Source organism: Chrysemys picta, chromosome 5, assembly GCF_011386835.1.
Source record: "Chrysemys picta bellii isolate R12L10 chromosome 5, ASM1138683v2, whole genome shotgun sequence".
NCBI lineage: Eukaryota > Metazoa > Chordata > Testudines > Emydidae > Chrysemys > Chrysemys picta.
The window spans coordinates 14,012,185-14,038,475 of NC_088795.1; the positions used below are offsets into that span (position 1 = coordinate 14,012,185).

The window sequence follows — 26,291 nt, forward strand, 5'->3', positions numbered from 1 at the left end:
TTTGTTTTAAACTGGTCTTCCTCCTTTTAGAATAGTAAGTGACCTAGTGCTAAGGAGAAGATAGAGAAGAAAGTGAAACTTCTAAGCCTAGTTTTATTTTCCAAACCAAAGAGCAAAAATCAAAATGGGTAACAGGTAAATTTTATTTTCAAAAATTATTTCCATTTAACAATATTTAAAAAAAATGACTTTCATCCTGACAGTGTCCCATTAAATATATAACAGAGTTCAATTCTAGAGCTAGCAGCAATGAACAAGAATAGCCCATGACCCTGCAAACATTTACACGTGAGAGTAATTTTATGTATGGCCCATGGAGGACAATGGTGACTCACACATGTGTTTGCAAGATCAGGGCCACAGTATAGTGATATGTAAAGATAACACAGAAGGGGAGCTGTAGCACAGTAGGAAGATCCTAAATCACTAGGATGCACCACAACTGCTAATGTACAGGGCCGGCTCCAGATTTTTTGCCGCCCTAAGCAGCGAAGCCGGGGGGGGAAAAAAGAATTTTGTGCTGCCCCAAAATTCCATTTCCATTGAGCACTTCCATTTTGTCTAAAGGGCAGTTTAGGCGAGGGGTGACTGTACTTTAAAGAATCATTGTGAGCAACTGGGTCTCACCATGCACTGAGGTTGCCAGGTTGGCCTTCCTTGGGCAGCTATTTACAGTAACTCCTCACTTAACGGTGTAGTTATGTTCCTGAAAAATGTGACTTTAAGCGAAACGATGCTAAGCGAATCCAATTTCCCCATAAGATTCAATGTAAATGAGGGGGTTAGGTTCCAGGGAAATTTTTTTCACCAGACAAAAGATATATATAGATACACACACACACAGTATAAGTTTTAAACAATTTAATACTGGTACACAGCGATGATGATTGTGAAGCTGGGTTGAGGTGGTGAAGTCAGAGGGTGGGATATTTCGCAGGGAATGCCTTACTGCTAAATGATGAACTAGGATTTGGCTGAGCCCTCAAGGGTTAATTGGTTGTTAATGTAGCCTCACTCTACAAGGCAGCAGGCATGGAGGGAGGGGAGAGAGCATAGCAGACAGAGACACACACCGTGTGTCTGAGAGCGAGAGATGCACATTTCCCCTTTAAGTAGCTGACCCCAGTCTTAAGTACACTGCCTTGTTAATTAGATCCGCTTGCTGAGACCAAAGCTGCTGCCTGAAAGCTCCCTCCGTCCTGAACCCTGTCGTATGTACCCCCTGCTCTATGGAAATGGGGTAAGCGGGGTACAGGAGTGGGGGAAGGGGGGACACCCTGACATTAACCCCCCCCATACAGCAAGCAGGAGTCTCTGGGAACAACTCCAAGGCAGAGGGCAGGAGCAGCACATGGCAGTGTGGGAGTGACAGCTTAATGCCAGCAATTGCTAGCCTGCTGGGCAGCTTCAGCACAGGGAACTTAGGGGAGCTGATAGTCCACCCTGATTACAAGCCCCCACCAGCTAGCTCCAATGGGCTGCTCTTCCTGCAAGCAGTGGACAAAGCAGGCGGCTGCCAAGCGACATTAGAAGGGAGCATTGCACAACTTTAAACGAGCATGTTCCCTAACTGATCAGCAACGAAACAATGAAACAATGTTAACCGGGATGACTTTAAGTGAGGAGTTATTGTATTCTGAATGGAGTATTCCTCCCCTCTTTAAGTTATTGCAACATAGTAAATATTTATAATTGTGCATATGTTTTCTATTTTTAGTTTATAAAGGTAATGTTTCCCAAAAAAGCTATTGGAAATCCAGTGGCAGATGGGCAATCCACATTTTAAAAAAAGAGCATAGTCATACAGTTAAAATATTGTTTAGTAAAGAAAATGATATTCAGGAACAATTTAATAAGACTGGATAACATGTTAAATCATGGGTTCCAAACACACATTTAAAAATATTTATTGCACATTAAGTGCCAATAAGTTACATAAAATGTTGAGGTATAACGGACATGTAGTATGGTATATAAACTAGTTATACCTCATTAAATGTCACTTCATCAATACTTTTTTAATGAATATACACATCATTGTATAAGCAGAGTCAAATTAATGGTAACTTTAAAATCAGTTTGGTAACTTAGTTTAAATTGTTTTAAGGGTGGACTGGAGGTTAGAAGTTATCTGTTCTAATATTGGCAGAACACAGAGCAGCTGTTTAAATATCTTATCAGCCCATAAACCTATTACACAGAGAGGTGAGAAGTAGACAAGGCACAAATCTCTTCTCTGGAGGAACTATCACTGCCATTCTTATTAACCTCCTATACACTGTAGTAATAATTGTATCGTTAAATTTATTAATCTTATTTGGGTTATTGCTGATAATGTACTGTACATATTGTATTACTTTTAAAACAACCTTTGTGCTTTTGAATCATTTAAGCACTATACCCAGATGTACAGACACTCTTTTCTTAACCTATGTATTATATAATTATAACATTAGCTTTAATAAAAATTTTAAATTTGTATGAAAGCTTCAAAACAATGCAAACAAAATGGAACTGTTGAAAGGAATCATCTACATGGCAGAAATCACAATGGGCTGGTGGCACTTTTATTGTTATCAGGCAAGATGAAAATCAGCTGTTGTCTTGTTCTCACTACATTTCTATAGGTTTAAAGGCCAAATTCTGCCTTCAGATGTAAATGTGGCTCACCCAATGAAATCTAAGCAGTGATGTACATACATCCAAAGGCACTTTTGGTTTTACTTTTTTTTTAATTAAAGCATTGATAAATAATAATAATAATTATTATTATTATTATTATTATTGATACTTAGTTTTTATATAACCCTTTTCAACCTTAGAGCTCAAAGCACTTTATTTAAAGTTTAAGTTCTTTAACTTCAAATTTATAACACTTCACTATTTATTAACCCCCATGTATAGATGGGGAAACAGAGGCACTGAACAATTAACTGACTTGTCCAAGGTCACGCAGCAGATCAGTGACAGTGCCAGGAACAGGACTAGGTCTCAAGTCCAGTTCAGTGGAGCCACTGGACCACAATGTTTCTTCCAACACTAAAAAGAAATGAATGAAAAATCTAGCCATTATATTGGTGACCCAACTTGCAACTTGAGTAAGGGTTGTTTTTTTAGGCTAAAAATTAATTTACATAAAGATGAGAGTTATGTGCTTATCCCTCACTCACACAATTTCCAAAATATATCAGCGATGTTTTTTAACCAGTTCTGACAAGAAACTCAGTTCTCTACAATACATAGAGGAAGACACCATGACTGCCTCAGGGGCTTACAAGCTATGAGAGATAGAGAATACTGTTAAGATACATAATACACAACTGATCTGCTGATGATTCAATTTCATAATGTTGCAGGGTTTTGGGGTTGATTTTTGTTTGGCTGGGTTTTCTGTTAAATGGTTGGAGATTTTGGTGGTTCATCACCGAAGGGTTTAGCTGCAAAAGTGAAGAACTGAACGAAGAGCTGGTGCAAAAGAGGAGAGACACCATTCATGCACATGGGGCAGTGTTTTTAAAAAAAAAAAAAAAAAAAAAAAAAAAAGGACAGAAAATGAAGTGTGGGAGAGGAATGCACATTCTATACAATGTACTTTTCCCCCTTTAGTGTCAATGAATCCCTTACCAGTTCTGAAGAGTCTTCAATCCTAACCATGTCATACACAGTAATATCAGATCATCACAAGGGTTTCTAGCACTCCTGACACCATAGACTTAAACCTGTGGAATTCACTGACACTAGAGGCCAGAGTCAAATACTATGGCTGGATTATTTTTATTTGTAACTAATAAAAATATTTGTTTGATTACTACGTGAATTACAGTAGCACTTAGAGGCCCCAAGCACACAGTAAGAGGTTACACTCTGAATAGTTATGTACATTAAGATAAGGGCAATCAAATCTCAATGGTTTCTGTGGGATCATAAAAGAATTAAGTACCCTAAACCAAATGTACATTATACAGTAGGTTAGGCGCATGACCTGCAGTTTATACATCTTTCTCTGAAGCATCAGGTATAGCATGACATTTCTACTTGCAATATGGGCCTGATCCAAAGCCCACTGAAGTCAGTGCAAGTCCTTCCATTGACTTCAATAGCTTTTCGTCAGGCCCCATATTCTTTGGGATGAACCAACCATCTGATCTAACATGGCAAATCCTATCATTCTTTCCTCTATATTGAAGTTCAGCAGGAGTATAACTTTCTGTACAGTGCTGTTGGAACCATAGCCTCCTTTTTCACTCTACCAAAATCGAATGCAGACTTTCTGAAAAAGTTCACACCCGAGACACTCCCTTGATTGATTCTATTCCCCCCTTATTTTTGTGTTCTGAATGCAGCTTTATTCAAGGCACTGGTATGCAATAAGGTTTTTTTATTATTGAATGCAAGTATTTCTCTCTCACTCTCTCTCACAAATACACACAAATAAGCCCCAAAAATAAAGGACAGTATGAAAGAGGAAGTGTTATTTAAACAATAAAAGATGACGGGGGAGATGCTGGCATGCATTTTGAGGCAGAATGCAGAAAGCGGAGTGACTTCACTGCCATTAGTACGGTATTATTACCATCACCTCACTTTGACTTCCTGCTATTTTAAAACGGTAACTTGTAAATGTTCTTCATACAACACTTAGACAGTTTGCAAAATTCCAAACCATGCCGAAGCCCTCTCACTGGCTTAACATGTTGTTCTTGCTTTTCTGGATACTATTTTCTAACAGGTCTGCTTTACTAAGTGCAAATCTCAATGCACTTTTAGCTATGGAGTTGCTACTTGTGCATAAAGTATAAGTATAAACTATACACACACATACGTGCCTACAAATACACACATACAACTGCATATTTAAGGGACACAAACACCCCTATATCTGTTTATATACATACAGACGCTTTCATACGATGATTTCGCTTAGGATGAACAAAGCTTCACGGAAATCAGCTTTCACCACACCGAACAATGGTCAGAGTGTATAAAAACTGAGCTCGCTTTTACTATCTGATAATTATATTCAGGGGCCTTGCTTTAAAGGTCTATGTACCTTCTAGAAGAAACTTTAATATGCATAAAAACATGGTCTATAGTTATAAAAAAGATTACACAACTAGCCTTTAGGGTCTCTCAGGCACTTTTTTCCCCTATATGTTCTCATACTGAACACACTCACTGATCTTTATCACCTCCCCGACATCACGTGAAAGTGTCACTGCAAGTATTACTCTGTGAGCCCCATGGATTACTGTATTCTGCTCTCAGATACCTAGCACTGTACCCTCTCGTGTTTACCCAGTTAGTCCAGCAAAGATATGGACAGAGCAACATGCCACAGCAGCAGAGCCCATAACTGATGCATCATCAGTAGGGCCCACTACACTACTTGCGTGTTAGAAAAAGCATGGGCATGAGATGGCAATGGAGTTAGTTTTTGTGGGTTTCTTTCAAAGGGAAGGCTACAGCCAACTGGCCTCTGCATTACCATTATCAGGGTTGGTAAACATCCTACTTGCACTGGAGACGGTCTTCCCGATGTCAGCCAGAGAGCGTAGGTTGGATTTCTTGGTCTGGTGCCGGTGCTTCCTGAGCAGCGTGTAAGTGACCTTGTCCTTCATGTCTAGTTTCAACAGGCCCGTCTCAATTTGATTGTCAACAACCATCTCTGTTACAAAAAGAAATAAGGGAATGGAAAGGGGAGAAAAATCACAAAGAGCAAAGTTATTTAAACAATTATTAGCCTGCTAGCTTCAGCTAAGTGCCTGGTTTCTTGAGTTCAACCTACTTGTTCCAGGGCTTTCCCCCTTCTCCCAACATTTTTTCTCTTTAATAACGTGATTTTTTTATGTTTAAAAGTAGGTTTCCCTTTTAAGAATTTCTTTTGAAACAAAACGTAAGTATGTTTGTCTTCCAAAAGTCACCAGCCCTGTTCCAGGAGGCCCCTAAAAGAAACACTGCTATCATACCAATATAAGACTAGATCCCACAACACTCACACTAGTAATTGCATTGACTTCAGAGGGAAGGACTGCTCTCTGTCATCCAGAAAGGGAAAGAATCTGCTACACAAAATGAAAAATGCTCATGGATACCTACTGTCATCAAGATGCTACAGCAACACCACAGGTGAAATTCTGGCTCCAACGTCTATTGACTTCAACAGGGCCAGAATTTCACTCCAGAGGTTTCCAGCTAAATGCAATTTAACAAGAACTATGGAGTAAAATTCCTGGGAATGACTGAACAATTAAACTACAGCTTACCCCTACATCCACAGTAAATTAACATCAACTACATGAGGTAGAACTCACTCTCAACTCTATGATCCCTAAAGAGATTCTCTTATAAATAATATGAACTTGGGAAAGTCATCCAAAGGCAAATATTCCAGGATTTATGGGGTCTCAAGTCCAAGAGCATTTTCTTTTTCTTGCTCTTTACTAAGACTCTTCCTGCAACCCCCAACCACTGCCTCATTCAAGTTATCTGCAGAAGGGAGCAGCACTGGAATTATCACCTCTGCTAACCATCAGTATTGTCAGTTCAGGCAAAAATGTATCGTTTTAACACCTGCATGTTTCTGCCTTAACTGAGTCTCCATATAACTGCTTCCAGCCCCATTCTAAATCTTCCCCCTTCTCATCAACCCTCTCATTCTGTCCCTATATCAGGGAAATCCTTATAAAAACAAAAGAGATAGACACATTTACTGAGAATCTTAATTCCCCATCCACGTTACCCATTTTATTAATTCAATGTTTTTGTTCCTGGAGGGAAGGTCTCAGCTCTTACTTTCACTTGTGCTAATTAAAAAAAAAAAAAAAACTTGTGGGAAGTTAGAAACACAATGGGCAAAAATTTGCCAACTCAATTAGTTCAGGGCATCAGTTTTCATATGCCAACCTAGAATTAATTCTTTTTCAAATCACTAAGAAAAAAGCCTAAAATTTCTACTCCAATTCACCTGAGCACGTGTGTGTGTTTGTGTTTACTTGCGTGTACATGTGCGCAGACAAAAGACATTTTGCAAAAAAGAGGCTTTGTGCATTTTTCCATTTAATTTTTACTGTTTGTATTCTATTTATTTAAACACCTGTGGAGAAGCTCAACTTTTCTTTCCCTGTCAATTTTATCTTTTTTTCCACTTGGCAAACTAACTCCTCTTCCCCACCTTCCATGCTCCTGATACAGTACAAAGCAAAAAATCTGTGAGTTTTACTTTCTTGTTTGTCGTCATCATCATTAATGAAGTCATCAGTGACTGCATAACTCCAGGAAAGGAGTTTGCAGTTAACTAGTTGTCCCTCTACTGCCTATCTGGCTTCTACAGCAGCAGAGCAAGAAATATGGTTATATCAGCCATAGCTATTAATTTTTTATTTAATTCATCAGTGATAAGAGCACAGATTTAAGGGGAAGAAAAGAATATTTAAGGCCACATTTTCAAAGCGGCCTCAACCAGCCCTCTAATTTTGGGTGATTAAAGTTTTGGGTCTCCAATTTTAGTGGCTGGCTTTCGGGTATTTTATCTCCAGTTTTTGCATACAAATTTCACAGTTATTATTTATGAATCAAAGACTGTGCTTGGTGCCGTATGAGATACGGACATAAAAGCAGCTATTTAACCCTATTAGCACACACAACTTGGGGTGCTTCAAAATTGTAAGCCTCATGTTAAAGGCAGCTTTTGTAAATCTGGCTCTTAGACTATAAAGGAACATGCCTCACTTGATAGTGACTTTATACCACGACGCATTTGGACCCTAGACAATATTTCACTGTTTTTATGTGGAGAACTTTCAGAAATTAATCAATTATGCTATTTTTACTGATTCTAAAACCAAGTTATTGTTTATTTTAACTGTGCTTCCACCAGAGATTACTCTAACTAGCTTGTCAAGTATCAGGGGGTAGCCGTGTTAGTCTGTATCTACAAAAACAACAAAGAGTCTGGTGGCACCTTAAAGACTAACTAGCTTGTTTTCTGTTTCTCGTTTAATGAAAATTCTCATACATCAGTGAGAATATAGTATTTACAGCAGTCAGCAGAGGTCATGCAATACTATAGTTCTTTTCATACAAAAAGCATCTCGCCATAGTGCTCAAAAGACAACATCAGCTCTGTGGAGCCAATCCCCTCACTTCCCTTCAGTCCCCTCCATTGTAGGCACAGAGCACTCACACCATGGGCCAAGTCCTACCCCCTTTTACCACCCTATTCTGAAAACTGGCCCATCATATCAATTTTGGGTCTCGCCAGCTGTGTCAAAAATATGAGAAACATTCTCTATGAAGCAGTGATTGTGAAGTAGTCTTTTCCTAACAGATGTGAACTTGAAAGTTTTATGTTTCTGATGCTACACACAGCCTGTAGTATTCCCTTCACACATACGCAGAGAAGGCTGCTAATGCATAGCTGACTCGCTGTCTTAGGTCCTAGTGCACATGAACATAGCCCTGTTTGAAACGGAACTACACTGACGTGAACTAGAAACCTTTTAGTGCACAGCAGCAGGGCCTATATGGGTCAGAGGACATGTTAAAGGCACACTACATTTCACAACCCTGTAGTCGAGATTGCGGCACCATGTTGACAAGCCCTTAGCTATTTTTAGCATTCCAATCACCTGAGTATCTAAATGTGAAATACAACGATAAGCATAACAATCAATGTGGAGGAGTCCCCTCATCCCTACCTATGCTCTGGTGCTACAACTTTATTTTCCTTCCTTCTCTTCTTTCCCTTCTTTTCTCATCCTCCTCCTACCTCCTGCTTTCCTGTTATTGCTAGTAGGGTTGCTAAGGTTGGTTTTGCACTGGGGTCTCCTCTGAAAAAGGATGGGCTATCTCATTTTAACCTCTTCCAGTAAGGTGCTCCACAACCTAAGACCCAGCATCACAAAAGCTCTGTCTCTAGCTCTCAAAATGCCACTGCAGCATTTCTAATAGAGCTGGTTGAAATTTTTCAAATATTGGCATCCAAACAAAAAAGGGGGTGAGGGATGGCTAATAAAATGTTTGTTTCCCCTTCTCTCCTCCACCCCCCAATTTTTCAACCAATTATAGAGCTGGGCACTTTTTTTTTTTTTTACCTTTGAAATAAAATAAAAATAAAGCACAAGAAAAAAACATTCATGACACTTCTTCCTCTTACTTCCAACCCTGCACTCCTTTCTAGTTTCCGTGTCCTTCATGAACAAAGCCGTCTTGGAGGATCATGGATGATGAGGTAGATGTACCTATCTCATAGAACTGGAAGGGACTTTGAAAGGTCATCGAGTCCAGTCCCCTGCCTTCACTAGCAGGACCAATTACTGTCCCTGACAGTTTTTTGTTGTCTTTTTTTTGGCCCCAGATCCCCAAATGGCCCCCTCAAAGACTGAACTCACAACCCTGGGTTTAGCAGGCCAATGCTCAAACCACTGATGGTTGCCAGTGTAGCCTTAGCCTGGTCCACAACTATTGAACTCATAAGGTAACAGTACCCGAGGGGAGCACAGAGCTCTGGTCAGGTGCACTCTTGGTAACTATTCTTGTTTCAGAATCAGATTGCCATAGACTGTATCAATTTTTTTTCTATCATCAAAGATGACAGTTCTGTGTATAAACAAGTGCAATTTATTTTGTTTTTTAATGGTTTATTATTTGCCAGCTGTGGCTGGACAAATAATTGTACATCATCAATGGCTCTTGTACATTGTTCTGTATGTGCACACAAGTTATTTATAAATATCAATTCTTATGTGGGGAGCACAGATAGCTTGCTCAGTGCTATCCACAACACAGAGGAAAACTGTTCCTGCCCTAATAAGCTTACAATTGATGATCATGATCCTGCAGAAATGTACACATGCTTGACTTTATGCAGTGAGTAATCCCACTGAAGTCAATAGAGAAAATAAGCATTGAGCTGTTCTAATGGTAACAGGGCAAATGCACTGAAGTCAATGGGTCTTTGCATGATTAGTGTCTAAGGTAACACTTGACATTTGAAATTCCTCCCACCCAGCACCTAGTGTCAATCAAAATACAGTTGATACCTTCTTGCATGAATTAATTAAAATTAAATTGCGGAGAGGGTCTATATGGCTTAGGGAAGTAACATTGCCATATAGAGCCTGAAGCCAATCAGGACAGTAGCAAGTAAAAGCGGATACCAACTGATGATTATTTGGTGGCCTATCGTCTGGTGATCACAGTCCAGTTGCAAGGTGAGCTTAGAATGGGGGGTGCTCCTTAGTTTAAAGGGCATTCCTCATTTATGTCTAATGTTCCACATCAAGTCGATATAGTACTTGCTTTGGCTCCATTTTCAGCAATAATCAAACAAACTTACATATACCCATTATTCCTGCCATTTTTCAGATGAGCCTTATCTACACAGAGGAAAAGCCTGGAATAGCTAATGCAGAAGTGGATTAACCTTAAACCGCAAAAGGGCACCCCTAGTGCCGAATAAGAGTGTCCACAGAGGAGTTAGTGCGGAACACCTATTGCTCTTTAAATTCATACCCCAGCTATTTTGGACCAACTTCCCCTTGTAGACAAGCCCAGTTTCTTGGGGGTGGAAGGGTGCACGCTCAAAGTTTTGAGGAGAAATCTTTAAAGTTGTTTCAAGTTAAAGGAAGCAGTTTGGGTTTGAAGATGACTTAGAGAAACAGTTTGTGCTTTTAACTGGGATTCCTGTAAGAACAAAGGTGTGGAAACAAAAGTGGGTTTCCGGGTGATAAGGGATCGGGCTAAGGAATTTCCCTCAGTCAAGAAGAGATAATAAGCACATGCTTTTAACTAAGAGTAAATCCAGAGTACAGGGAAGTTAAAAATTGATATTAAAGCAACCTGGCGAAGAATTTAGCCCTGGCTTGGAGCTCAGGCAGAAGAGGCGGCTGGGGAAATTTACTGATGTTGCCAGTTACATCTTTTTAGATAAAATCATGCTGCCATTTATTTTTTGTTTTATAGGAAGGAGTTGGGGAACGTGCTTTTTAGACAGATATAGGTCACTGGTTTGAGTCACAAACATATCACTCAAGGGTATTCCCCGCCCCCCTCCCCCCCCGCAACAATGAGAAAAAGGAATCTTAGAGAATCCACAGAGCAGAGGAGAGCTCAGAAGTCCTCAAACAAGTACCAACACTATCAGCAAATAGGTAAAACTGAACCACTAAGACTATGCTCAGTTCTGCTGTTACAAAGTGAGATCCAATCTATGAATTCGTTAATGCCACAAAGCAAAAAGCCCTTGATGAGGGTTTAACTAACACAGACTGTAACTGCTGCGCTCTTGTAGCTGGTATTAGTGACGTGCTTGAATATCACCTTGGATGTGGAAACTATTTCTCTGTTATTCTGTTGCACCATGAATTAATAACAAACAGAAAGAGAAATACCAATTCACAGGGTAATTATAAAAGGAATTCAGTTTCTCTCATTAAATGTGTCTATAGTTTTTCCCTTAAACAAGTAGAGGGTAAATATTCTCAAAGATTAAATTGCAGTGTTGCCCACTAATTATATTTGCTGTTTTTCTTCAAGCCTCAGCTCCTGGAGCCATGTCATTAAGTGAGAGATTTAATAATAAAAAATCTACTCATGGTTACAGAGAAAGTCTTGGAAATGTGAACCCTACAGGCTCAAAAAGGTGAAAGAAAATAAAAATAACCTAAGATTTCTTATTTTTTAAAATCTCATTTTTAAAATCAATCCCATGATATTTTGAGGACAAACTCATACTTAGCCCTGGAACAACTCTACCCTGAAGTCGCTATAGTAGTTTTAGAGGCAAGTAGAGTGAGTCCCTCAAAGAGGAACTGTGGAACGTAGCGCTCAGCATTAGCCTAATTCTGTCATCAATGGTACTATTACCAGTGAGTTCATTGGGAGCAGAGATAGACCAACACTGAGCGCTTTTGCAAAGCCCAACATGTAAAGTCTGACAGCAGTGGAGTGCGCATCCCCCTTCATGCACAGAACAGTGACAACACCGGTAGCAGTGATGCAAGCTACCCCGCATTGCTCTAACGTGCCTGAACCCTGACTGGGAGCAATCACCTCTAGGAGCAAGAGAATAAGTCACTCTCCATTCTCATCCACTGCTCCACTTCTCAGGCGAGATGGCCAACAGACGTGCTCGTTCATGGCAAATGTAACGGTGGTTCCTATGACATGGACGTCTATTCACTCAGAGCTGGACTGAAAGCACCAATCGTTTTGCATAGGCTACTGAAGAGCCATTGAATGGCAATAGCTTTCAATCACAACCAAGCAGGGCTGTATGCTACAGGTGAAGGACTTTGTATCTTCCAAGCCACCCAGCCCAAGCTACTCCTGTCATTCCAGAAAGCCTGGCACATGGGTTGGCAAGGAAGCCAACAAGCTCATTCCTTCACTTTCACTGACATCCATTATTCAGGCTCTGAGGAAGAGAGCATTGGGGGGGGGGGGGATTATTGAAAGAGCCTCCATGGAAGTTTACTTACCCACTACCTGAGGGAGAGAAGTGGCCTCTAAATCCAGCAGGATGGATCCTTTCTCTATACACGTCCTCAGTTCGAACAAGCTGTGCAGGGACAACGTCGCGACATGAGGCTTGCTCCATCTCTCTCCGCCCTGTTCCACTTTCTCTTCAAACTTTATCCACCTATGGAAGGGCAGAGCAGCAAGAATAAAGTTAAAAATGCTGTCTCTGGCATTTCTGAAAGAGGCAAAACCAGCCAGATTGTCACAGGGTGTTGCCAGGTTTAAATGTACATGAGGTCATGGACACGTCACTCTAAATTAAGACAAAGGAAATGAAACACGACAACTATACCAATGCCACCCACTATTTGAACAGGTCAAAGGTTTGCAAGTTAGCCACCTAATCCATAGTGGGCCACCTAGGTTAAAGTGACTTGATTTTCAGAGGTGCTGACTCCCCAAAGGACAATGGATTATCAAAACCTCTGGAAATAAGATCACTTTCATTTAGGTGCACCTAAAACACCTAAGTTTGAAAATTTTGGCCACGGTTTTTAAAAGGTACCAGGTAAGCTGTGACAAGCAGAAAAGTAAAACGACTGAAATATATCAGAGAGAAATTACAAAATGGATCTTAGTTCACGGATTTTTATTTTTCTTACACTTGGTCACTCTTTGAACATAAGAGGGGAATAGCCAATAAAATAAATAAATAAATAAATAAATACGCCCAGCTCTTATATAGTGCTTTTTATCCATAGACATCAAAACACTTTACAAAGGAGGAAACTGAGGCACAAAGAGGTGAAGTGATGTGTCCAAGGTTACACAGCAGCTCTGTTGGCAGAATTGGGATTAACACCCAGGTCTCTTAATTCCCAGTTTGGAGTCTGTCCATTGGGTCAAGAAACACAGAACCTCCACTTTACATTCTCTCTGGCACATTATTGCTCACTATATAGTATGTGAAAGACAACCATGTACAGTCAATTTTAAACTTATAAATAAAGAAGACAGTTCTTTGTCAAAAAACTCAATAGCTTGCCGGAAACATCCAAAATCAAAATGGGGAGTGGGGGGAAATCAGCTTTCATGAAGCCTTTCTTAATTGAAAAAAAAAAAAAAAAAGTTATTAGTTTTCTACATTCTGTATCTAGTTGTTTAATGATTCAATGACATTTTCCTGGGAAAAAAAAAAAACCTGCAAGCTCATCTCTCTAGTAGAAGATTAGAGCAAAGGTTAAATACCATTGCGTGTAAAACATTATTTACACACCTAAAACCATGCCATCAGGTTAAAACATTAAAGTATCAGGCCTAAACCTTCAAAAGCAAAGAAACTAAAATATCTTCAATTCTCGCTATTGTGCCTAAGTATAGCAGATCATACAGGAGTGTGACCTGCAGGCCAATACTTAATACAGCCAACAGCCAGGTGGGTTCTTTCCTTCTCATACAACACAGGTTCTTTCCTTCTCATACAACACAGGTAACAAAAGTTTTGCAAGTCAAATTCTGCCCTCAACAACCCCTGCCTAACCGCTGATGCGGTCAATTGGTTTGCACAGGTGTGACTGATTGGAATTGTTTACTAAGTTCCAAGGAGGCATAAGAAGGAAACAAATTCAGCTTTCTTCCTTAGTCATGTTAACTACTACAGTGCTAGCAAAAGAAAGGGAAACCCATAAAAACTAAATTTCTTTTTCTACAGAAAGCAGATGTGACTGATACACACAGGGAACCATGAGTAAGGAGGACATCTTTTTACATAAATCGATTTTCAGAGTAAAAACATGCTTAATTTAAGCCATTCCTGGATATTATTTTAACAGATTTTGAAACTTTTAAAAAACTACTTTTTACCCAAACAAAATGTTGTGACTTTGGTCTGAAAGTACTCAAGGAGGACTGTTCAGTTTACAGAGGCTGGGATTTCCCGGTTTACTGAATTTTACCCTGCATGAACATAAAGTCTGCAAATTAAAACTGACATTTTTGTTGAAGGTGTGTAATTCACAATAAAGCACTTTCCCATGTTTGATTTGGATTTGGTTTTTATTTGTTTTTCTCCATATAATCTGCAATATTTAGCTTTGATAAAGTAAGCTTTAACTTATTTTTATAAGTGTTTGAACTGTTAACTGCTATATTTAGTGCACTCCTAAAGCTCTACTGAATAGATTTTCCTGCAAATTCTGTTTCACAAACCAAACATTCTCCTAGGTGGAGACTTCCTGCAGTTCAAGCCAAGTCACATAGAAATCAATGGGAGCTTGAGCCTATCTGCATCTGTAGGCACCTAAATACCTATAAAAACCTGGTTCCCAGTCACTTCATTCTTAAATTCCCTTTGAATTCTTGAATGTCTACCACCTAATCTGGAAATTTATTTAGGTTAGCAAGCTGTTCCAATTCCTCTTCTTTTGACACTTCAATCTCTGACTATGCCTTTTCTTTGATACCTGAAAACAGAGTAGGTCCAAGATAGGATGTTGTGTGTGATACCCGAGTGGTGAAGACTCATGCAAAGAAATCATTTAGCTTCTCCGCATATCGTTATTATTTCCTTTACTGCCTGGTAGTCCAGCAGACCAACCAAATCTCTCAGGCTTCTGATACATTTAAAGAATTTCTTGTTAGTTGTTATATTTTTTCACATTCCCTCATACCATAGAGCTCTTAATTTCCACCTGTTCACCTGGCTTTGTTTGCTGATGGTATGGAAGGATGAACAGAGATTAGCAGAAAAATTAAAACCTCAGCTAATCCAAATTTTAGTCAAATTTAGCTCTGATTCAGGGGCTGGGGCGACTCTAAAAATATTTTAATTTTACAAATAACTGTAGCCCCTAAATTGGAGGTTCAATAGTCCAGAGGGACAGGTAAGTTGCCTGGCTCAATTCAGTGCTTAGTCAGTGCTCATTACCTGTAGTTAGTATGAGGAGAGCTAAAAATCACCAAGTTAAAGCCCCATCAGAGTAAAAAAAAAAAAAAAATACTGCAATTGAATGAGATTCAGGCCTAGTGTAACTCTTGTAACTTAATCATTTAAATAATTCAGCCATCTCAGAATTGCTAATAATATTATAATCATTCAGTTACTTATGGGAATGCAATGTCCTAGACAGGACCCGCTCTTCTTGGAATACCCCTGAAAAGCTTATTAGGGGTTATGAAGTGAATCCCTTGCATGCTGGAGCAGAATGCTGGGAGTTCAGTTAGCACTGAGCAGATACCCAGATAGCACAGATATGTTCACTACAGCTGCTATTTATGTACCTTGATACCAAGTCTCAAAAGACGAGACTAAAAGAAGCTCTCTCAGCTTGGGATACAAAACCCTCTTTTATTAAGAATAACCAAGGTCCCGATCTTCCAAGGCCCAAGCCAGAATTTATTTTAGGTGTCCGAATCATTTTTGATACATAACTTTGGAGGTCAAATGCAGGAAGTTGCATTTGCAGTTGGTTGAGCAAAGAGAACGTTCTCGGACAAGTGAAGAACTTTCAAGTGGATCAAAGGGGAGGAGATGTGTGTAAGTGCTACAGTACACCCTCGCTATAATGAACCCCAATAATATAATAATCCAAACCCTGTTCAGTATAACCAGGGGTTTGTTATAGCGGGGGGGAGGGAAACCGATCCTCCAGGGCCAGGAGAGCACTCTGCCCAGCAATGGCCCCGGGCCAGAGGACCTGTCACCTCCCCACCCCGCAGCCTTGGGACTGGAGGAGATCTCAGCCCCCCACACGGTAGGCAGGGCTAGAGGTGGGATCCAGGGACCACATTTGCTAGAGTCTAAGGTTCGCTATTACGAAGGGTGTTATAGTGAGGGTCTACCGTACGTGTACCCATTAATATTTACTGTGGTGTGAATTCGGAATTGTGGAGTTTCCTGGGTATTTGAAGAGAGAACGTCTATAAAAGCAGCATAACAACAAATAGACTCAGGGCAAGAAGTTGCTAGCTTGATTATTTGAAATATTTTTCATCACCTCAGTCCAGTTTTACTCCTGACCTCTACACACCTGGCTTCGCTGCGTTGGCTGCACTGCACTGAACTCCCATCCAATACCCAGTTTTGATCACTTTGACTAATTCAGAGCAAAAAAAAAAAAACAAAAAAAACCACCACTCTTTAAAACCTCAGTTTATGCTTCCTGGGCCTCAACAATGTCCCAGATTTAGTAACTGAAGCATCCAAAGTCTCCCCGAAGTGCCCAGAGACACGGCATGCTTCGGATTTCAGAATTACACTGCCGGTCCCGGTTCAAAGAGCCAGCTGCTGGTACATTAGAAAAATCTGATGCAGATGCATTTAAATGCTCCCAAAACCATCTCCTAACACTCTAATACTGGTTTGAGAACTTGCTATGGGCCAGTTCAAAGCTCACCATGTTTTAACATTGCTAACAACTGCTCTGGTCAATAGGCCAAGCAAGTGATGAAATTATTTTGTGTCTCCGCAAAAAGTGGTTGAAGAAGCCTATTTTTCCCCCCAATGATCCTTGTTATATACAATTCTTGGACAGTCTATCACAAGGCTAGGAATAGGGTTGCCAACTTTCTAATCATACAAAACCTAACACCCTTGCCCCACCCCTTTTCCAAGGCCCTGCCCCCCGCTTGCTCCATCCCCCCCTCCATCCATCGCTCACTCTTCCCCACTCTCGTTCACTTTCAAGGGGCTGGGGCAGGAGGTTGGGTGGGGCAGGGAGGGGTAAGGGCTCCAGCTGTGGGTGGGGCTGGGGATGTTGGGTTCAGGAGGAGGCTCCATCTGGGGTCGGGGAGGAGGAGTTTGGGGTGAAGCAGGGAACTCAGGGCTGGGCCAGGAGGTTGGGGTGCACGGGGCAGGGGAGTGTTCTGGCAGCTCTTACCACGGCTTTGAGGAAGTGGCCGCCAGGTCCCTGTGGCCTCTAGGCACATGGGCAGCCAGGTGGCTCTGCGCGGTGAGCACTGCCTTTGAGCCTGCAGGAACCACCCCCTGCAGCTCCCATTGGTCACAGTTACCAGCCAATGGGAGCTGCAGAGCAAGTACTCGGGTCAAGGGCAGCGTGCGGCGCTTCCCTGGCTGCCCCAGCACGTAGGGGCCGCAGGGACCTGGCAGCCACTTCCGGGAGCCGTGCAGAGCTAGGGCTGGCAAGGGAGCCTGCCTTAGCCCTGGGCCCCTGTTGCACTACTGACCGGACTTTTAACAGCCCAGTCGGTGGTGCTGTCCGGAGCCGCCAAGGTCCCTCTTCGACCAGGCATTCTGGTCAAAAACCAGACGCCTGGCAACCCTAGCTAGGAACACACTGAAGGGAGGTAACACGCTGCTTGACATTGCTCACCAGAAGAGCAAGGAACACTGCAAAAAGAATTCCAAAGACCACAAAACCATTTCAGGTCTTTTTGGTGAGATCACAGGACCAGAGTTTTGGTATGATAGCCTCATTACTGGTACACTGGACTAGCTCCTGAGCGTACTCCAGTGGATCCAAAAATTCAAGTAGTAACCACAGGTCACTGCTAAGGTTTCAGGCCTTTTCATTTTGCTGCCAATTTACCATGTGTCCTTTAACTACTGCTGAACTGCAAAGACGTTCGCCTGGAAGCACAACAGCTTCAACATCGACACCAACTGAGTTAATTACAATTAGTATCAACCCAATGAACAAAAACTGCTAATGACCCAAACCTTCAGCTGTTACCTTTCAACAGCCATGACTTCTGCTGTTACTGAACGGCTCTGATGAATTCACATGGTCCCATGTGAACCTTGGCTACACTAGGATGCTCATATACACAGTCCTATCTAGCAGTTCCAGCAAAGCAGCAGAACACTGCATAAAGCATACAGCATTTAAAGGAAAACTATTCCTTTTCATTTTACTGTGACTTGATAAAGCAAACTGAAGAACCCATCCTCCAAAGTTATATCTACCTGAAGGCTTCTTTGAAATTACATGACAACTGTGGGCAAGTATCCTTCAAGATACTTTGGTGATCCCTCATGAAAAACCTACCTGAGACTCCTTTTCCTTTGGCTCTGAAAGAGGGTGCTTACAATTAAATACTGTCTTTTACCCACTAAGCCAAATCAAATTCACCCCAACAGCTCCTCATCAGGTGTACACTGCCTACCTCTTTATCATCACAATTAAAATAAAAGAGCAGCCTAATATGCAATATTTGTGGAGTTAAGCGAAACCTCCTGGCCTATTTTCACACTGAAGGAAGAAGGCACATTCTGTTCCACGTAAGGAATTATAAGTTTAGACACAAGACATGAAAATGGATAAATGGTTAATTTTTCTCATTAGATCTTCTAAAAGGGAAACGTGGTATAGTCAGTGGAAGGAATAATCTGCTTTAGAAAGCAGAGAGGTGATGCACACGACAAAATACAAATACTGAACTAATGATAAGGAAAAGAGTAATACAGGGAGAAAAGAAAGACCAATAAGCAAGAATTTAAAGAGTAAAGGTGAAGAGTCTTTAAATAGGCTCTACAGGAGACTGAAAAGTAGAAATGAGGAAGATAAGGGGACAAGTAGACTGGCTCATTAAAAGTCACAGGTAAAAGACGATTAAGGTAACCAAATAAGAGGGACTAACACGAACATGGTCAGAGACCTTTAAGATTGGAAGGTGGAGAGAGAGCTTAGCAGAGCGACAATAAAGGAAAATGAAAAGCTAATATTCAAAAGGTTGTGGGAGGGGAGAGAGAGAGGAAAAAGCCCTGGAAAATATTTACTCTGAATTCCTCTCTCTAGTGGAATACCCAAGTCTAATACTTCATGCAGCTTCCCACAGAGCACAAAGAGATGAAATTTCAAGACCAGTTATTGTCACTGTACAGAAAAATTTCAACCTAGCAAGCCTGAGATGCTAAATAGAAGCAATTATGAACAGCTAATACTGCCAACTAAATTAGTTACAGATATCATGATTAAACATTCCAATCTGATTTATCTGTATGCATTGTTCACAAAATGGTCTAAAATCAATTTGCATGGACTATTAGACATGCAGTTCTGAATTAATTCCAGAGTACAACACAGAGAAAAAAAAAATCAGAAAAATCAAAATGGTCCACCTATTCTAGCAAATACCCCGAGAGAATAACTGGCTACAAAAAAAAAAAAAAAGAATTTAAAATTAAATGTAATTATTAGCTACTCAGGACAAAGACCAAGACTGAAGTTTTCAAACTCGTATCTGAAATTGGGCTCCAAGATTCATGTTTAGGCACCAAAACAAAAGTAGCTTTAATGAGGCCTTAAAAGCTTAACTTCAGGCACCCAATTTTGGCCAGCATGAGTTACCTGTTTGCAAAGCACAAGGTACACTTTTGGCTCTGGAGAAAGTATAAATTCGAACAAATCCGGTACTCTAGATCTTCTGTTTTTAGAGAAGATTTAAATAAAGGCTGGAATGAATCACTAAGGTCTACCTTTTGGAAGAGCCTCATTGAATTTGAAAGGAGGACAACTTCTGAACCATCCTCTGAACAGGGATGTTATTCTCTACGACACTCCCAGGAAGGTTCCCAAGCAGTGCTCCCTCTCGGAGTAAAGGAAAAATGCCTCACCTTGCCGTCTCCTTCCACTCCATCTCTTGTCCATCAACAGCCAGAAGCTCGTCCAGTTCGGTGAAGAGCTGAGGGGGTGCAGGGCTGTCATCTTCTTCACCCAAAATGAAGCGGATTCGCTCGGCAGCGGGGGAGACTGCAGAGGTGAAAATACTGCGGTTAACAGCCTGAATGATGATCTGGGATGTTCGGCTTCTCTCCTTCCCCTTCTCCCCAAAGCTATTTAGCTTTTTCTCCGTGTTGCCTTTTTCACTTGACATTTTAATTCTCTCTTTGTCTATAGTTCCCTCTCTTCCCTCTCCTCCCACTTACTTCTTAAAACTTCAAGCTGGGAGTAAAGTTCAGGAAGACTTGCCTCTTCCTACAGTCCCTAACTGTGTTACAACAATCCACAGCCCCTTGTAAAAAGAGAACTATCAAGCTCAAAACCAATACGTTCTATGGTGCATGCCCAGGACCTTTACTACTCTGATCAGCTGAGGTCCTCCAGCCCTTTTTTTTTATATGACATAAAACCAGTTTAAGCCAAACTGTTTTGGGGGTATACAGCACAAGAAAAGCAGCAGCATCCCACTGCCAGCTTTCCCCTCCCTTTGGATGAAGCTGGCTTTTTAATTGGTTTGCAAGCCAATCTGTAACCCTCCAAGACTCATTACTCGTGAAAGGAATATTTAACAAAAAAGTTTGCCTCGTCTTTACATGAAGACTGTGCCCGAACGTATTTAGTCAGGCATCAACGCACTGGAAAAAAACAACCCCCAGGTAAAATATTGTCCATTCAAGGAAAAGAAAACTCGTTTTGCCATATGGCCCCGTGCTAAAGCAGATAATTGAAAGTTCTGTGGGGCTCCTTTTGACCTCTTAGCTAAGGAAAAATTAACTGAAATTCTCGCCAGTTCAAGGGGGAAAAGAGAGTAGTTATCTTATCCTCATAATAAAGGACTTACAGCTTCACTCTAGGTATTTTACAGGTCTAACTATACCCTCAACAACAAAACCTCATGCTTCAATTGACTTTAAATGTAATCTGCAATAGACTTTTAAAATAGTGGTTTGTGCTCTTGTTTGCTTCTTTCTCATGTATAAAGAAGAGGTAAAGGACGGTTGTTGGGTTTGGTTCTGATTTTTAAGAGGGAGAAAGCGCTTTTTCCCCCTTTTTTTTTTTTAACCTCAATTATCAGAAATGTCAAGCCTGGTCCTTCCCTACGGTTTTACTAGGGGATTGCTCGAGATCGAAGAAGTTTTTGTAAGTTCTCACACTTTAAAATGATGAAGTGGAGTGTTGAAACCTAAAGAAAGATATCCTTTCAACTGAGTGTTTATTGGGCCTTAGAGTTAAATAGAAGTTTACAAAGTAGGCGTTCTAATCAGTCTAACTAAAAATTCCTCCCCTCTCCCATACAAGAATGATTCAAAAAAATATGGGAGGCCATGGTTATGAAAAAATTAACATACCACTTACATACAAAATAGACGGAGGACAGATAGATATTTAGATATTTGGTTATCTTTTATTCTACACTCAAAGTACATTCACCTTGAAAAACACCAACACATGTGTCCAATTAACATTTGATAGGCACCCCTGGTCTGTTAAATATATGTCTATTTGGATTTCACTCAACTTAACATCACTAGAAACAACATATTATAGGTTTTCTAATGAACTCTCCCTCTGTAATATGGTAACATCCTGTTAAAAAGAAAGACCTGATGCCTATTTTCCTGTATAAAGTCTCTTTAAATAAAAGCTCCTGTTGTAATGGCGGCTTTATTTCTGATATTTACATGGCAAGGATTTGTAAACTTGTTAAAACGTCCTAAATAAACAAACAGAAAAACAAACAAAATCCTTCCCTGTCGATAGCTCAACTTTCCTTCTCTTGCAATAGAAACATTTAACCAGTTCTCCAGTCACCATAAGAGTTTCCCAGGATAGACAAGATCTGAACTTCTAATGTAAAGAAACAAGCAAGAACAATTTCCCCTGCCCTAAAGAGAGACCTTTCATGGTTTCTATACATTATGAAGCAAAAGTGGGCCTAAATGCACTTATTTTTCATTTGCAGCTACACCTTTAATTAAGGTGGCCATGTTTTTATAATAAAAAACCCCCAATATTTCTCTTCTGCCATTATTTACACTATACAAAAAATAAAAGTCCACTTTTGTTTTTAAATGAGCACTGTCAATGCTACTGCCAACTCCCAGTACTACTGCAACCTAGGAATATTTCTCAGAATGGAGAATTTTTTCCAATAACTTAGTACCTGATTCTCATTCACAGTAAGGCCACTTTACAGCCCTTTGGTAACGTAAAGGGGCCTTATCATACATAGAAATCATATCCTTGGTCTCTGATCAATTTTTTGCATGAAACACTGATCAAGTGTTGCTAACAGTTACTTTGAGTAAAATTTTTAAAAAGTGCCTAAGGGCTTGTCTACACTTCACTGAAGCTGCGGCACTGTAGCGTTTGAAGATGCTACCTACACCGATGGGAGGGGTTCTCCCATCAACAGAGGTACTTCACCTCCCTGAGAGGCGGTAGCTAGGTTGACATGAGAATTCTCCTACCAACCTAGCGCTGTCTGCACTGGGGGTTAGATTGGTTTAATTGCATTTCTCAGGAGTGTTGATTTTTCACACCCCTGAGCAGCATAGTTATACCAACCCAGTGTGGACCAGGCCTATATGATTTAGAAGCTTAAGTCCCATTTTCAAAAGTTAGTCAGCACTTAGAAGCCAAGTCAATGAGACTTAGGCCTTTCAATCGCTTTTGAAAGTGCGGCTTGGCCACTTTTGAAAAACGGTACGTACTGAGCAAAACACCACCAATCATGGGATCTACACTCATTTGACTTCTCTTTTCATACCAAATACTGGTCATCACAATGAGCACTTGTTCCACTCTAGTTTTCCTGGTAAACACAGTGCAAATTCTATTTGCTATAGCAACGTTAAGGAGTTATTTTAAAAAAAATGTTTTGAATGATTAAATGATACCCCAGAAGAAGTTTGTGAAAAAAACAGAAATGCCCCAGTAAAACTGGCACATATGGTCTCTTTACCTTTACCATCATCTAACTCCTTCCTTGTTATCCAGGGCTTGACAGCACATCCGTCCCGATCTTGAGAAACAGATTCTAATAGTTTTGCTCATATTTAACTGCATGTATCTTTCATAGCAACTGGACATCTAACTGTACAGTTACTCACTGTGCCTGCAGCTCAAGCAGTTGGAAGTCTAAGAGCTACAAAATGTAGCTGCAATCATTTGCTGACTATCAGGATCCAGACTACAGGTCTAAAAAAAATCAAAATCAGACCGTGGTATACAAACCTCCATGTTTCAAAATCCGTATAACACTAAGGCAAAACAGAGTGAGGCAGAGATGGTGTTTTTAACTTTGACTGAAATTTCATTGTACTTGTTGAATCTTTGCTTAATTTCCTCTGGCTTTTTGGGGAAAGCAGGGGGGAGGGTGGAAGCAGAGGTGTGGGGATGAACATATATTGTTTATGGGGAAGATTTTCAAAGACAGGTACACTTCCCCCTGACTTTCAATAGGAATGTCTTTGTGCCTTTGAACAACTTCTGTTTTAAAAAAAAGACACTAAAATCAAGTTTGATATAAGTTATGAAAAGGGGGATTCAAAGAAAAATCCCAGAGATCTGCTATGGGATACATCATAATTCTGGATCCAATATCAAGCCAATGGCCTTAGCATTCATCTGACGTTTGTACATTCTTCTCTTCATAGAATATCAGGGTTGGAGGGGACCTCAGGAGGTCATCTAGTCCAACCCCCTGCTCAAAGCAGGGCCAATCCCAAGACAGATTTTTGCCCCAGATCCCTAAATGGCCCCCTCAAGGACTGAACTCACAACCCTGGGGTTAGCAGGCCAATGCTCAAACCACTGAGCTCTCTCCCCCACCCCTCTCATTTCATACTCTATAACAACTCTGGAAAAGCCATTCTCTGAATATGTCTTAACAGTACATAGTCCATTAGGTGGACAGCAGTTTGGTTTAAAGCTTGTTTGTTTATGCTCTCTGTATGTGTGTATATATATCTCCTCAATATTTATTCCACTCTGTATGCATCCGAAGAAGTGGGCTGTAGTCCACGAAAGCTTATGCTCTAATAAATTTGTTCGTCTCTAAAGGTGCCACAAGTACTCCTGTTCTTTTTGCGGATACAGACTAACACGGCTGCTACTCTGAAACCTTTGTTTTTTAGGACTCCCCTGTTTTTCCTGATGAGCATGAAGGCAACAAGCTCTAGAGCAAATCAAGAGCAACCCTGGATAACACTAGAGAACAATACAAGGCACTGCCGGAAATTCCTCCCTCTCTGGCTGAATGTGAGAGCTATAAATGCTTATTGACAACACCACATTTTTACATTATGGACCAAAATTTGGACCACTGTCAATGGGTGTGGCTCCAAATTTGGCCCTGTAAATACATAATTTAATCTTCTGTTTATCCTCTTCGGTTTTGAGATGTTGCTTCTCTTTCAGTTGATCTCTGCAGGAACATGAGGTGCAGTCCGCCCAGTACGGAGCACTGGACTTCTAAGCACACACCTCATGAAGGCCAAACCCTCTAACCATAGTCCCGCTGCTCAGCAACAGTTCCAGTGATTCTATTTTCCGACCCATTTCCACTGTAACCATCCTCCAGGTATATCACCTAGAAGCCTATTCTATAACCGATCTGTGTAACTGTTCACTACAATGTTACTATACTTGAATGAGTTCTCACCTTCCCTCAAATAGAATGTGAGCCAGATCAGTTTGTTCATCACCTGTATGAATATATATGGAAACATACTGATGTACCCTGTCATTTTTGAACTGCAAGTCATTTCATTGTGTTTACCCCTAAAGGGTATGTAGTCGGGCAGCTGCCCCACTCCTGGAGAACAGGGGTAAAAGCAGCCAAGCTAGGCTGATTGGAGAAGCAGCCACAACTGTGGCCAGCTCAATTAGGGCCCAGCTGGCGCTGATAAGAGAGCTGGGGGCCAGGAGCTAGAAGAGTCTCACTCTAACCCTGAAGTGGGAAGGGCCTAGGTGCCTGGGAGCAAGGTACCTGAAGCCAAGCAGGGCTGGGGAAAAGGGCAAGGGACCTCAGGAACTCCAGCCTGGAAAAAATCCAGGCTGCAGGCCTACAGAGATACTGGGGCTGCAGAGATACAGCCTGGGAATAGACAAAGGCAGCAGGTCCTACCCCAGATAATGACTGGCAGTAACCACTGAGGTATGGTGGGCTTAAAAGGGTGAAGGTTCCCCTGGGAGGGGAAACCCAGAGTAAGGGGGTACTGCTGGGGGCGGAACTGCTTAAGTTCCACTGAAATCAAATGGGACTTAATCACACACACAAGTGTTTTGCTGAATCAGGACCCTAAGGAGGAGGAAAAGTGCTGACCTTGAAAAAAAATGAAAATTTTTCTAAAGAGCCACAGCCTCCCTCCTCAGGTACTGGCAAACTATAAAAGCCAAAATACCATTACCATCGCTGCTTTTAAATAGTGCTAGAATAGAACTCTTCCTAAATATTTAGCTTTCCACTGCACTGTAGATGAAAAATGATCTTATAGCCAAAATGTTGTTAATTGCAAAATGGAAGTGACTATTTATGAGCGGAGGGGGAGAGGGATGATTTTGTGGCTATGGCAGTGGACTGGGTCTTTGAGGGTCTGCGTTCAATTTCTAGTTCTGCCACACAATTCCAGTCACCTTGGACAAGTTACTTAGTCTGTCTGTCAGTTCCCCCACCTGTCAAACAGAGCTAATAATAGGTTTGTCTATATAGACTGTAAGCTATTCAGGGCAGGGATGCTACTGTTTTACGCACAATGCCTGGCACAATGACATATTATTGTATTATTTATTTTGCGTTGTTGTAGTACCTAGGAGCCCTAATCATGGACTGTGTTAGACACTGCACAATCAAAAAATGATGGTCCCTTTCTCTCTCTCTCTCTCTCTCTCTCTCTCTCTCTCTCTCACACACACCCACACCCAAAATCCAGCTGCAATGGGTTGGGATGTAGGTTTCAGTGATCTAGCTTTTCTCCTTTAGGTAACTTATTCCAATTCAGCTCCGGAAGCTGCAACTAAAAATAGTTGCCATTTCATAGCCTCTCAGAGGCTTCATGGCTCTGTCGTGGTCTAGGTGAAGTAAACTGGACAGTCACCACCATTGATGCCAGTCTCTGGAATGAGTATAGAGACTGAGCTACCCATTCC

General features: G+C 40.9%; 1 protein-coding gene across 11 annotated transcripts in view; it reads right to left on the reverse strand.

Moving 5' to 3' along the window:
- Positions 1-26,291, reverse strand: part of SLC4A4 (solute carrier family 4 member 4) — a 253,723-nt gene that overhangs the window by 126,526 nt on the left and 100,906 nt on the right. For 8 of the 11 annotated variants that reach the window (XR_010601212.1, XM_042856335.2, XM_065595954.1 and 5 more), the window contains 3 exons: positions 20,033-20,168; positions 12,480-12,640; positions 5,486-5,665 (listed from right to left, as the gene is read on the reverse strand). Coding sequence is in view for 10 of the 11 variants with exons in the window: in XM_042856335.2 (XP_042712269.1) it covers positions 5,486-5,665; positions 12,480-12,640; positions 20,033-20,168 (477 nt within the window). In the remaining variant the exon portion in view is untranslated. The remainder of the gene's footprint in view (positions 1-5,485; positions 5,666-12,479; positions 12,641-20,032; positions 20,169-26,291) is intronic. The other 3 variants (XM_024108448.3, XM_024108450.3, XM_024108445.3) reach the window with 1 other exon arrangement.